The 13,215-nt window shown below is 33.4% G+C and overlaps 2 protein-coding genes across 13 annotated transcripts in view; one reads left to right on the top strand and one right to left on the bottom strand.

Moving 5' to 3' along the window:
* The window catches only part of LOC145297805 (general transcription factor IIH subunit 2-like), a 71,303-nt gene extending 61,159 nt beyond the window's left edge, over positions 1 to 10,144 (bottom strand). Inside the window, exons 1-3 of the mRNA XM_080144111.1 lie at positions 10,026 to 10,144; positions 6,068 to 6,142; positions 752 to 866 (exon numbers count right to left, since the gene is read on the bottom strand). Coding sequence (XP_080000237.1) covers positions 752 to 866; positions 6,068 to 6,123 — 171 coding nt within the window. The 5' untranslated portion in view covers positions 6,124 to 6,142; positions 10,026 to 10,144. The remainder of the gene's footprint in view (positions 1 to 751; positions 867 to 6,067; positions 6,143 to 10,025) is intronic.
* Positions 10,145 to 10,603: 459 nt separating this feature from the next.
* Positions 10,604 to 13,215, top strand: part of LOC145297804 (dynamin-like GTPase OPA1, mitochondrial) — a 180,365-nt gene continuing 177,753 nt past the window's right edge. For 4 of the 12 annotated variants that reach the window (XM_080144109.1, XM_080144104.1, XM_080144100.1 and 1 more), the window contains exon 1: positions 10,615 to 10,872. In XM_080144109.1, coding sequence (XP_080000235.1) covers positions 10,844 to 10,872 — 29 coding nt within the window. In that variant the 5' untranslated portion in view covers positions 10,615 to 10,843. Of the gene's footprint in view, positions 10,873 to 13,215 lie in introns of all 12 variants that reach the window. The other 8 variants (XM_080144106.1, XM_080144105.1, XM_080144101.1 and 5 more) reach the window with 4 other exon arrangements.

Below are 13,215 nucleotides of genomic sequence, written 5' to 3'. Positions count from 1 at the left end.
ACATAGGTATATTCATATATATATATAAAAAAAAATTAAAAAAAAAAGGAGGGAAAAGATCTACCTTAAACCACTAACCTAGTTCTAAAACAGATCCTTTGTTCGATAAAATGCATGCCCATTGGCTGATAGGAGGTGGCACGGTGGATACTAGAAAGCTGATTGGCTAACTAGAAATCCTCAACATATATAAAAACAAGAAGCAACCACAAAATTCGCGCATAAGCCTGACGAATCCTACAGTGGATGAAACGCAGAATATTCAGTGTAGCTTAATCGCCATATATATTTTATAAATTACTATATATATATATATATATATATATATATATATATATATATATATATATATATATATATATATATATACACACTGGCTACACCTATTCCAATGAAGGAAACACAATGTTGCGAATCCTCGAACCACTCTGGATTTTCAGATATGACCCCACTGAGAAGAAGGGCTTCCTGGTGACTGTATCAAACTGTAGTGCCCAAACCCTAACCCTTCTCACAAAAAAAGAAAAAGTACATTTTGCTGCCGGGGACTATGATCATATCTGACTGTTGGAAAGCCTACAGTAAATTAGGATCAGAAAGGCTCCAACACCTAACCATAGTCTTAATTTTGTAGACTTTGCGATAAATGTTACTACGAATCATGTGGAGAAGATATCTCTTTCCCATCGGTGGTTGCATTTCAGTTGACTGAAAATATTCCTTAGGAATTCCTTGTATCAAGTTTACGTACCATGCCAAGGCGTACATTTCCAATTCGTTCGAAGAGACGTTGGCGCTTTGCCTTGTGCGTAAGTTCGCTGATGTTAGCCTGTAGTGAACCTTCTTCATCTTCTTTAATTGCCTCCCTGAAGAAAAAGAAAAACAAACATTAAAGAAAATATTCCATGACATTGAAAAACAATTACAAATAATAAAACTTTTATTCAGTTTTTTCTTCCTTAGTTAGTTTGTACGTTACACTTTGGAAAAGGCCAAATACAGTTTTTGAAGACCAAACTGCTTAAAAAAAGGCCAAATTCGCAAAATTTGGCTTAAAAAAAAAAAATCTATAAACCCTGGACAAGAATATGAGAGTTACCTCCATTTTAGGTTGCCTCGTTTCCAAATATTATAATATATGATCAGTGCTGTAATAGTATGAGAAAAGAACTCAGCAATTCCTTCAACGAAGAAAGAAGTCAACAAAACATTACATAAAAAAAAGAACTTTTGAAAGAAAAAAAAAAACGTCTGCCAATGTTGGATTGAGAGTTAAAAATTGTCTATTACAATGTGATTTTATTATTATTTGTATTGAACTATGTAGCACAATACTACTTTCTAAGTATTTATAAGTACTTATTAAATTATTTCATTTGGATCAGTTCTATATTTAAAATACAATGGACAATATTTTCAAAGAAATGTTAATAAACTCATATTTGTTATGCGTTATAGATTTTTCTGTCCAAAAAACCTAATTTTCTGTGCAACCCATAAAAATATCAGTTTTATCAAAACATATTTGTTGATTAAATATATTTCTCATTCCATGGAATTTCCATTTTAAATTTCTTTATAATTTTATCAATGTTTGACAACTGCAACCAACTTTCACACCATCTAACACACCATATGATTTTGAATCTGGCCGACTAAATCTGGATAAGATAATACAGTTCAAGGATTTCACTCCAGACAAGGCATGAAGCTACTTGGTGTAAGGAGAAAAAAAAAAGCTAAAAAAAACCAAAACATTCCAATGTCAAAAAGCTAACCAACAATAAGTGTTAGATTCCAACCCGGGAAACAGCAATTCTCCTCCCTTTGTCAGAAACACCACTCCTGGGATGTGAGGACTAAAGGAAAATATATATTTTTTTTTTACAAAGGAGTCACCACTTATCAAGGCCCGAAGGCCACTCGAGGATAAGGGTTAATAAGTGTACAGTAGTCAATGAGACAATATCACAGTAATTGTTAGTAGTGGAAATTTGGTAAATTGGATTACTTAAGGGGATGGCTCATCAAGAATTTGTTTACGTTGGACTTGAAGATGACCATATTACAGTCAGTCGAAAAGCAGGGAAACGGAAGAGAGTTCCACAGGTGTTCAGTTCTTCGAAAGAAGCTTTGTTCATGGAATTTACGGTTAGGTTTAGATACAGATAAATAGTGAGGGAAATTATTGATAGTGGTTTCAACTACACAAGTGTTTTTTGTGAAAGTTTGGCAAGGGGGGGGCATAGATTGGAGCTCAGGCAAGCACTTGCCATGAAAATAACGATAAAGCAGAGACAGGCTCGCAATGTCTCTTCTGTGGGAATGAGGTTGCAAGGAAGAGAAAAGGGCATTCCCACTAGGCTATGAAGTCCATTTTGAACTATGTCAAGGAAGGATAAGGTCTTTCTAGCAGCTCCTGCCCAGATGTGGCAACAGTATTCAATCCTTGGACGTACCTGTCTCTTATACAGGTAGCAAATTGCATCAACAGTGAAGTATCTACTGGAAAGATCCCACCATTTTTCCAGTGATCTTGGCAACGGATTTGATGTACGTGTTCCATCTCCGATCAGGAGAAAATGTCAAAGCCAGAAGCTTGTCAAAACATGGAGCCTCCCCAAGATGAAAGCCATTCATTTCAATTGATGCCAGATGAGGATCAGAGCATTGATGATGAAAAATAAAAGTTTGATTTTAAATGCATTAAAAGTAACCCGTCACCTCTTTTATTGTAATATGAAAAGCAAGGATTATGAGGCTGTTAAAAGTAAACCTAAGGTTCATTTTCTATTCTCCTGTTGAATAAGCAAAGGTACAGAATAGTTAACAAAGCTTCTTACTTCTCATCATGTGTTAAGAATGGGTTTCTAAATAACATTATTCTTTAGAAAGTCATCTTAACATAAGGCAGGTGGTAACTATTATTAACTATTCTGTACTTTCACCAACTAAATGTTATTTAATGTTAATTCTGACTCAGAAGGCAGCAATTTTTTCTTCTTTGTCAAAAACATGGAATGTGAGGACTAAAGGATGAAATAAGGGAAGTGAGAGTTACGGCTGCTGGAAGTAAACTCAATGTATACTTTCTATTCTCTTTAAATTTAGATATCGTGATCGATTCATTCTTTACTCCCACTTTATACATGCGACGGGGGACCACGTGTGAATTTCATGTTCCCATGAAACTTCCTCCTTCGGAGGAAGCTGGTTAAACCCACGTTAGGATTAGTGCTGTAGTTTTGTTTCTTTTCATTACTCCCACTGCTCAAATAAGATCTGTAGTGAGCACTTTCTCATCTACTGCACCTTTGCCATCATCACATTTTTTTTTCTGCCAAGACGAACATAGTGCAGCAATCAATCTCTTGAAAGATTGGCAGAGTTGACATAGGAAGGCTTGCTACATATCTCCAACACCAACCAATGTCCTTCCGCCTGCGTTGGTGGAATGAATCAGTCAGAGATGACAACAACGAGACTCTTCTAGCATTGAAAAAAGATCTCCCAGAAAGAGTGGGTAATATCGTGGTCTTCATAATATATGTCATTAAGGCCCGTTAGCGGAAAAATTATGTCATCGCTGAGATCCTAGCAAGTAAGATCTGTTGCATAGTCAGATTGTCAGTAATGAATCAAAAATTTTTACAAAAAGTTTTAGAAAATTTAAAAAATTGCATAAAAAGAGAAAAATAAGGAGCACAATGATTTGTACTGAGAATTATTCAATATTTAAAAAAAAGAATTCAAAATGGAAAACGTTGTTTATGCGTTAAAAGTAATTAAACATTTTGTTGTTTTATGGATTTTAAAGACTTAAATACGTTCATTATTTAATTATAAATTACATTTAAAAAGAAGAAAAGAAAGGAACAGGATCCGACTTATAGTAGAACTAAAATTTATTAAATATATATAAAAATTATGTACTTTGAAGCAGAAGACAATCAAATGTTGCAAAACATGAAATACGGATTTAGGCAATACGCAATTATTAAGCAATTAACTTAAAATCAAATGATAAATATTTTCTTAAAATTAAAATAACAATAAATAATTTTTAAAAATCAAAACAAACAATATTTAAAAAAATCAAAATGAAAGATTTTTAAAAATCAAAACCAATAATAAATAATTTTTAAAATGAATGAGAAAATTTAAAAAAACAAAAAAGGGCTCCTTCAGTCTTTAACAGACTATGGATACTCATGAAGGGGTGAATTTTTTTTTTGGCAGGCGGTGCGCAATCTCCAACCACACCTCTCCTGAATCGACATTGTTAAATACCAGTGGGAAAGAAGTGTATGTACAAAACGACTGGAAACAAATGCCAAGATAAGCAGAGAGCACATACAGCACCTAGAATTCCCAAATGGTCACCCATCTGGTACTAACCAGGCTCAATGTTGCTTAACTTTGGTGATCTGACGAGAACCGGTCTGTCAACGTGATTATGCTGATAAATTAATTTAACTGAAAAACGAAGAATAATTAAACAAAAAAAAAAAGAAAAATTAAATTGAAAAAAATAATGTTATTATAAACAAAGTTACTCGTAAAGAAATATTTCAAACATTAAATATTAAAACATTATGAAAATCTGCTGCAGCATTTAATTAAAAGTTTCAATTTTGCTTTTTCTGATTTTTAAAAAATAATAGTTATTCTTTTTGCGACGTTAAAAAACATTTTTTAACTGCTTTGTTTTGCGTCTTTTTTTTTTTTGACATTAACAAACATACAGTTAAAGAAAAAACAAAACTTTAATAATAAAAAACTCATTTAACGATTTATTTGATAAATAATTAATATATACGATGGTGCATTTTAAAAAATATTCCTATGAAATTTAAAATTTTACTAATAATTAAACTTTAAAAAAATCTTACTTCGCTATATTCACTTGGCAAGAAATTTTATTTTAATTGCATGTATCCAAATGTAATAGCAAACCAAAACACACTTCAAGTGTCAAACAGAAACATGACAAACAGATGAATGGACAGAGCATTCTAGAAAAAAATGCTTAGATGCGTCACCACTTATCAAGGCCCGAAGGCCACTCAGGGATAAGGGTTATTGCGTGTACAGTAATCAATGAGATAGTATTGTAGTAATCATTAGTATTGGGGGTTTTGATAGAGTGTCTTACTTAAGGGGGCGGTTTGTCAAGAGTTTGTTTATGTTGGACTTGAAGACGTCCAAGTTGTAGTCCGGTGGGAAACAGGTAAGTGGCAGAGAGTTCCACTGGCGTGCAGTTCTAAGAAAGAAGCTTTGCTCATGGAATCTACGTTTGTATTTAGACACAGATAAAGAGTGGGGAAATTTATTGACAGTAGTTTCAGCCAGACGGGTGTTTCTCGTGAAAGATTGGCGAGGGGGGGACGAGGGATCGGAGCTCAGACGAGCACCTGCCATGGAAATAACGATAAAACAAAGACAGGCTCGCAATGTCTCTTCTGTGGGAGAGAGGTTGCAGGGAAGAGAAAAGGGCACCCCCACTAAATCACAAAGTCTATTTTGTACTTTGTCAAGGCAGGATAGGCTGTTTTTAGCAGCTCCTGCCCAGATGTGGCAGCAGTACTCCATCCTTGGACGTACTTGGCTTTTATACAGATAGAGAATTGCATCAGCAGTGAGAGATCTTCTGGAGCGGTAGAAGGATCCTACCATTTTCCCAGCGACCTTGGCAACAGATTTGATGTACGTGTTCCATTTCAGATCAGGAGTAAAGGTCAATCCCAGAAGCTTGTCAAAACGTGGAGCCTCCCGAAGACGAGAGCCATCTATTTCAATTGATGCCAGATGGGATCAGAGCGTTGATGATGTAAAGATAGAAGCTTGGTTTAGGATGCATTAAAAGTAGCCAGCCACCTCTTCCCCCACTGTACCACGCGCTCAAGATCAGAGGAGAGAGAATCAGAGAGAACTTTGTCATTTACGGCCTTTGATGTGTTGCCGTAGATGGTTGTGTCATCAGCATAGATATCAACGAATGATTTAAGTATGCAAATAACTAATTCTTTTTCCCTGGCAAAAAAAACAAAAAAAAAACAATACTTACCAAGTTCGTTCGTAAGCTGTTTCCCATCTGTACATGTTCTCAGCATCGTCTGCCATCTTGTGAAAGTTTGCTGTCCTGTGATGAAGATAGAAAGTGGATGAGGAGACAAAGACTGATGCTGCTGTTAAGAAATGTGGACAGTTTATCCAGAAATATTTTATTTTATTTATTAAACTATAATTTTTTTTGTTATTATAGGATTCATTCATGACCTAATTGAAACTTAGTTAAATCTAACAAAACATGTTCAGTTGAATATCCATCTTTATAAAGTTTATGCATGTGTAAATGTTTATATATTTCTATGTATTGGATTCACTCCTAAACTAATTAACCGATCATTATGAATTTTAATTATGTGTATATGTTTATATGTATAGGATTCACTCCTAAATTAAATAACCAATCATTATGAATTTAGGAGCATAGCTGCTATGTGTAAGCAGTCGTAATGTGGGCTGTATTTAATTTTATACAAAGAAGGTGGATGATTTTTGTGAAAATGTAGATACTCCTGATTTTTGTGAAATTTTAATAGATATCAATCGATAAATATTCCCCAAATTTCAGTCTCTTTGGAACATTTTGAAGGATTTTTATGGGCACAGCCTCCTATTTTAAAATCCAAATAATTCAGATTAACATTAAATTAGACCCTAAAGGAGAATGGATTTTCTCATTGCTATCATATTTCAATTGGCAACCAGGATCAAAATTTGGTGCATATCAAAGAAAAACTGAAGCAGAATTACACAGACCTGAGAGAGTCTACAATGTCGACAAAAGAAGGTTCCCATTGGATTCTAAACAGATGAAGCTCACAGTATAATGATGAGGATGGGATAGTGCAATTCAATCACAAAACCGTCTTTTAGTCTGAACAATACAATGGTGGTGGTGGGGGCAACAATAATATCGTGGGGTGTCCATTAACGCTGGACATCCTCAGAATAGCTAGCAGTAATATATTACATATGAAAGATGCCGCTGTGGAATTTCCACAGATTCCACTAGTATATATTACACTGGGATTGGAAGAAGAGGAGAGAGAAAAATAAAGAAAAAAAAGCATGTGACGGCAACAGAGACTTTTAAGCACGTGCCGACATGGCAGTCTTTTTTAACCACATGGCAGCACGACAGGAACTTTTAAACAAGATGCAATTTGAACTCTTAACAAGATTTTTGGACGGCCGTATATAGTGGAATAAATTACACACATAATAGCTGGTTATAGCAGCAAACTATGCAACTAACTGTCTATATTGTTAACTTGGAAAATAAGTGTTAGATGGCTTGATGTTAAAGCGACCGGTAATAAATGCCCTTTTTTTCCAACTGAAACAAAAACAAATAAACTTGTGTTGAATTTTTTTTCTTTGTGTCTTTGCGAAACTTTCGTACACAACGTCGGGTCAGTGTTAAAATGTAACAACAAAGTTACAGAGTTTCTAACGTAATATGTCCCATACTGTTCACCAAGCTTCAACCTCTGTCACATCACCACTATGTTGCATCCCTGTGCTTGTTTTTACAAGTACTTCAACCGAACGTGCTCTGATAAACTTGCCGCACTTTCATACCCTCCCTCAATATAAATATCCAACCAACCTGACAAGCAGCAAAATCCCACCCCTTCCCTTCACTGTAGAGGTCTCTAGATGTCGGAAGGCTTTCTACTCTAATAGCTTCTTTCCTCGAACCACCAGCTTTTGGAATTCTCTTCCTGCTCACAGTTTCCCCCACTTAGAATGCCCTTATTAAACTGTCCCCTAAAGCACAGTAGCTCCTTACGTCTCAGTAGTAGTGTAGTGTAGTGTGCCTGGTTTGTGTGAATTGAATAATAAAAAAAAAAAAAAACACTCTCCGTAAGTACTGAAATTCTTTGGAGATCTTTGGACAAGCATTCACAGATTAATACTTGTGCAGTTTACGGACCGTGCTGAATTTCAGCACTGCTGAAATGATAATGTTATTATCTAAAAAGCCATTCTAAACACAGGGAGGTATTGTTCACTATTCTGTACCGTGAAATTTAAATTTAATTTGAAAATCCTATACCCCCCCCCTAAATCAGCACATAAACAGGCACAAGTAGCCATAGATTTCATGGCTTCGTTCAAGTTCTGCATGTCTGTGTTTACTTCCGTTTTGTGCTGACCGTTCTGCTCCATGATGAATTCCCTGAAAAAGTGCCTTCTGATTTATTGTTTATGAGTTTTAAAAATATTCTGTTATTCTGAAAAACAGCAAAGTTCGTTTGCTTATTTTGAAATCGATAACCATTAATCAGAAGAGACTTTTTTTTCGGGGAATTCATCGTGAAGCAAAAGATTAGCAGAAAACGGAAGTAAACAAACATCCAGAACAAATCAGATTTACTTTTCTTAGTGCTTATGCACTTATTGTACCGCGCTATTTTTTTTTTCTTTTTAAATAGTATTTTCAAGTTAAATTCAAGTTTTACGAAACTTTAGTATTATGGTACTAGTGCAGAGAGTGATCCGGACGTAAATAATAACGTTATTTAAAAAGCCATTCTTAACATGGGGAGGGGAAGGGAGGTGTTTTGTACCTATTCTATACTTTAACCTTACAATTGAATTAAAAACATATCATAAAACTTTAATTAAACTTGGAAATACGATTTAAAAAATAGCACGGATCACTGTCTGCACAAGCACCATTATTATTTAACTGTGGTAATCGTGAAGAAAGAGAGAGCCTGTTTCCTCCGTTTGACTATAGGTGGCGTTACTGTCTGTCCACCCAGTTACGGAAGCACAAAATGTATATAATGCCACCCTTGAAATAAAAATAAATGTTTTTGTTATATTTTAATTTTAAACATGGTTTTTTTTTGGGGGGGGGGTGCAAACATATTTAAGTTTTGTTTTTTGTTTTTTCAAACATATTTACGTTTTTTTTTTTTTGTTTTTGCAAGCATATTTAAGTTTTATTTTTCCAAACATTTACGTGTTGTTGCTTGTTTATTTTAAAACATTTACGGTTTTTTTTTTGTTGTTTTTTTTTGCAAGCATAAACTAAATATTAAAATGGAAATATTTTTCTTTTTGAAAAGTTTGCTTATGCACTTATTGGTACCGCGCTATTTTTTAATAGTAGTTTCAAGTAAGATTCAGGTTTTACAATATCCTTTTTCAAATTATATATATATATATATAAATACTTGCGGAAAAGGTAAAATAAGTGCAGAAAAATTAAGAAAAAAGGGGGGGTCCATAAAAAAGATAAAAGAAAAAACGTTGATTTTTTTTATTATTATTATCATAAGAGCGTAAAAAATACTCGCGGAAAAACGGTTGTACCCATAAATATGTTTAAAAGAAAAATATAGCAAAAACATTTAGTTTATGCTTGCAAAAAAAAAAAACCGTAAATGTTTTAAAATAAACAAGCATCAAAACGTAAATGTTTGGAAAAATATAACTTAAATATGTTTGCAAAAAAATAAAACTTAAATATGTTTGCACAAAAAAAAAAAAAGAAAAGAAACATGTTTAAAATTAAAATATAACAAAAACATTTATTTTTATTTCAAGGGTGGCATTATATACATTTTGTACTTCCGTAACTGGGTGGACAGACAGTAACGCCACCTGTAGTCGAACGGAGGAAACAGGCTCTCTCTTTCTTCATGATTACCTTAACTGTTAGGTGAAAGTACAGAATAGTTACAAAACAAGTTAAGAAGGGCTTTCTAAATTAAAAAAAAAGTTATTAATTCAGCACGGTACAATAAATGCATAAGTAATATTTTATTTTAATGGGAGTCAGCAAAACAAAACGTGGAAACTTAAAACGAAAGAAAAGCTTTCGTAAATCAGAAACTCCGCATTTATTTATCAAGATGGGGTTAGATTACACGAGAAAATAGAAAGTTTTAATTTTGAAAAGTTTTAATTGTGCAAAATTATTAAAAATAATCGAGACTGACCTGAAAGGTGCGCACAAGAAAAACAAGAAAATTAAAATGCCGGTATTCAATAAGAAGATGTCATTTTATTAGCCGCATCTACGTATCATTTCTGAAAAAAAAAATGTCTAACTGGGTTTCATAAAATATTTACTAAGAAATAAAAATAAAGCAAATCCCACATAGATTATATATATTTTTTAAATGTTTGTAAAGGAACGGTGTTTATCCAAATTTGGAGTTCACACACAACATCTGGGAAAGTTTTCGTTTCACGTTTTGCAATAATCGCAAAATAAATAAGTAAATATATAAAAATGAGATAAAAACAATAACAACCTAATTTCTTAGATATGATTTATATCAAATAAAAATATGTATGTGCATATATTTTTTTAATTTTTAAATTAGTTTGATTTTCCATCGATACTTGCGGTTTCACGGAACCACTTAAAATCCAGTCTGTATGGTTTTGTTAGGAGTGCTGAATTATAAACAGGGTCGGCATGACATGGTAAGAAAAATTACCAAGCGTTACCTACTCATATTTTATTGAAGAAATAAAAAAAAAGTAAAAATTATACGCAACTAATTTTTTTATTCTAGCTTTGCTTGAGTGCCATTCACGCAATGTCGGCCATCATCACTCGTCAGGACGTAATAATGTAATCTTAAGGGACGTCTGCTCCTGTGTTAAGTTGCAATTATTTTATTTTATTATTACACTTACGATGTTTGTTCGTTATCGGTGCTAAATGAAATAGTCTTCACGATTCACCGACTTTTCTTTTTCACCCATTAACTGCGATTTATGTACTAAACGATTAAAAAAAAACGCCATGTTGCGGTTGCTTTGGGGCCACTTCGGGTAAGTCAAAAACAACGTACGAAAGAGGACGATTTGTTTGCGTGTGTTTTTCCTATAATCTTTTTGTATTTTCTGTGTTTATTTTAACAATGTTTGCAATTCTTTGCTCATCATTTAAGAGTATCAGTTTCTTTTATCGGTTGTATTTTGTTTTGTAAAGCTTATAATTCTGCGTGATATCAGAACTACTAGTTGCAGAGGTCATCGAAGGATTTATATCGAGTATAGTCATTTGTCATGTCGGGTTTTCTCGGTGAAAAAAAAATATATATATATCACTCATATTTCGGCGAAAATCTAGAATTAAAATATTTTCAAAAACACTTTCCCTATTTTTTTATTTTTCATTTGTGTGTGGGCCAAGATCACAGTGTAGTACCTGTTCTGATGTTGCACTTAACCTTTTCTGTCCTCGGTCGGTGGAGAAGTTCTTCATGACTGAGGCAATTTTAATTTTTGTTCCTATCCAGAGTGCCCCTTTTTTGGGAGCTGGATTTTTCCCCACATTGAAAACCGACCTTGTGTCTAACTAATTAAATATGAATTTTATCAGCTTTTATTCTCTTTCATTCGCAAATAAATAAATAAACTCTGGAACTTTGTCCCCCCCCCCCAAGCCCTAGGAAAATATTAACTGTCTCTGATGGTGTTGTTTGGTGTTCGTACGCCATTCAACGAAACACGTGTAAGACATGAAAGAAAAAAACATTTTTTGGCTTTGGAATGTAGTGCTATATATATTTCTTGGTAAATTTTTACGACGTGCCCCAGCCTATTATAAACACCTCAACCACCCCATGTTAAGAACGGCTTTCGGAATACCGCCAACCTCGAAAGCCGTTCTTAACATGGAGTGTTTATACTACGCTGGGGCTGATCGTAAAAAAATACCTATTTCTTTTTCAAAATAAGCTTTAAGAAGCCAAATATTCGTCTACAATTATAAAAATTAGGCCAGCAATTTAATTTCTTATATAAATTATCATTTCTGATGACCTAAAAAAAAACACGGTACTTATGCAATGCACTAATGCAGTGCACTTATTGTTTTGCGCTGAAATAATAACGTTATTATTTAGAAATCCATTTTTAACATGAGAGAGGAGGGCACCCTGGATTGTAACTAATTTTGTTCATTCACTAAACAATTTAATAAATAAGATATCGTAAAGCTTAACTTGAAAATACGCTAATTCTGCATTTATGAACCTGCGATTTCCACGAAGTATCCAGGTGTGCCCGGCAGATGACGGGAAAAACCGGAAACGGTCGACAATCTTTCACGAAAAACACCCGTCTAGCTGAATCCACTGTGAAAAATTTCCCCCACTCTTTATCTGTGCCTAAATCAAAACGTGGATTCCATGAACAAAGCTCTCTGTTCCGTCTGCCTGCTTCCCACCTGACTACAACTTGGATGTCTTCAAGTCCAACGTAAACAAATTCCTAATGAACCGCCCCCTTAAGTAAACACTTCATCAAATCTCAACACTAACGTACTGTACTTGCAATAACCCTTATCCCTGAGTGGCTTCCGGGCCTTGATAAGTGTTGACCACCACCGTGTAAAAAAAAAAAATAAAATAAATAAATAAATAAAAAAAAAGACAAATAGTTTTCTGGATATTTTGACATTTTTTTTCCAATGTATTACTTAATGAATTTCAGAGGTCGGTCGTTACCATTCTTAACATGGAGAGAGTGGGGCAGGGTTGTAACAATTTTTTTTTTTTTTTGTAATAAGGCTCGCCCGGCCGTTTCCGGTTATTCCCGTCATCTACCGGACGGCACACCTGAGTAAGAAATCGTGGGTCGATAAATGCAGAAGCACCACTATTTCGGGCCCCCTTGCAGTTTAGATAAACAAAGATATTAGGGACATATTTAGGGGTACACCGCCTGTAAGAATGTAATTTGATTGGCTATTGAAAATGACGTAATTATTGTAAAAGAATTTTAAAATTAATATTGAAATTTACGTAATAAAATTGAAGTGAAACAATATTAGAAAATTTAAATTTTTTTGTTAAATGATTTTTATTAAATACAGAATTTTTTTTTGTTAAATGATTTTTATTAAATACAGAATTTATTTTTGTTAAATGATTTTTATTAAATACAGAAATTCTTTTTGTTAAATGATTTTTTATTAAATACAGAAATTTTTTGTTAAATGATTTTTATTAAATACAGAAATTCTTTTTGTTAAATGATTTTTATTAAATACAGAAATTCTTTTTGTTAAATGATTTTTATTAAATACAGAAATTCTTTTTGTTAAATGATTTTTATTAAATACAGAAATTCTTTTTGTTAAATGATTTTTATTAAATACAGAAATTC

The sequence above is a fragment of the Euprymna scolopes genome, chromosome 18, assembly GCF_053919585.1.
Source record: "Euprymna scolopes isolate OS-2025 chromosome 18, ASM5391958v1, whole genome shotgun sequence".
NCBI classification, from domain to species: domain Eukaryota; kingdom Metazoa; phylum Mollusca; class Cephalopoda; order Sepiida; family Sepiolidae; genus Euprymna; species Euprymna scolopes.
This window is presented reverse-complemented; position numbering and strand designations above follow the sequence as displayed.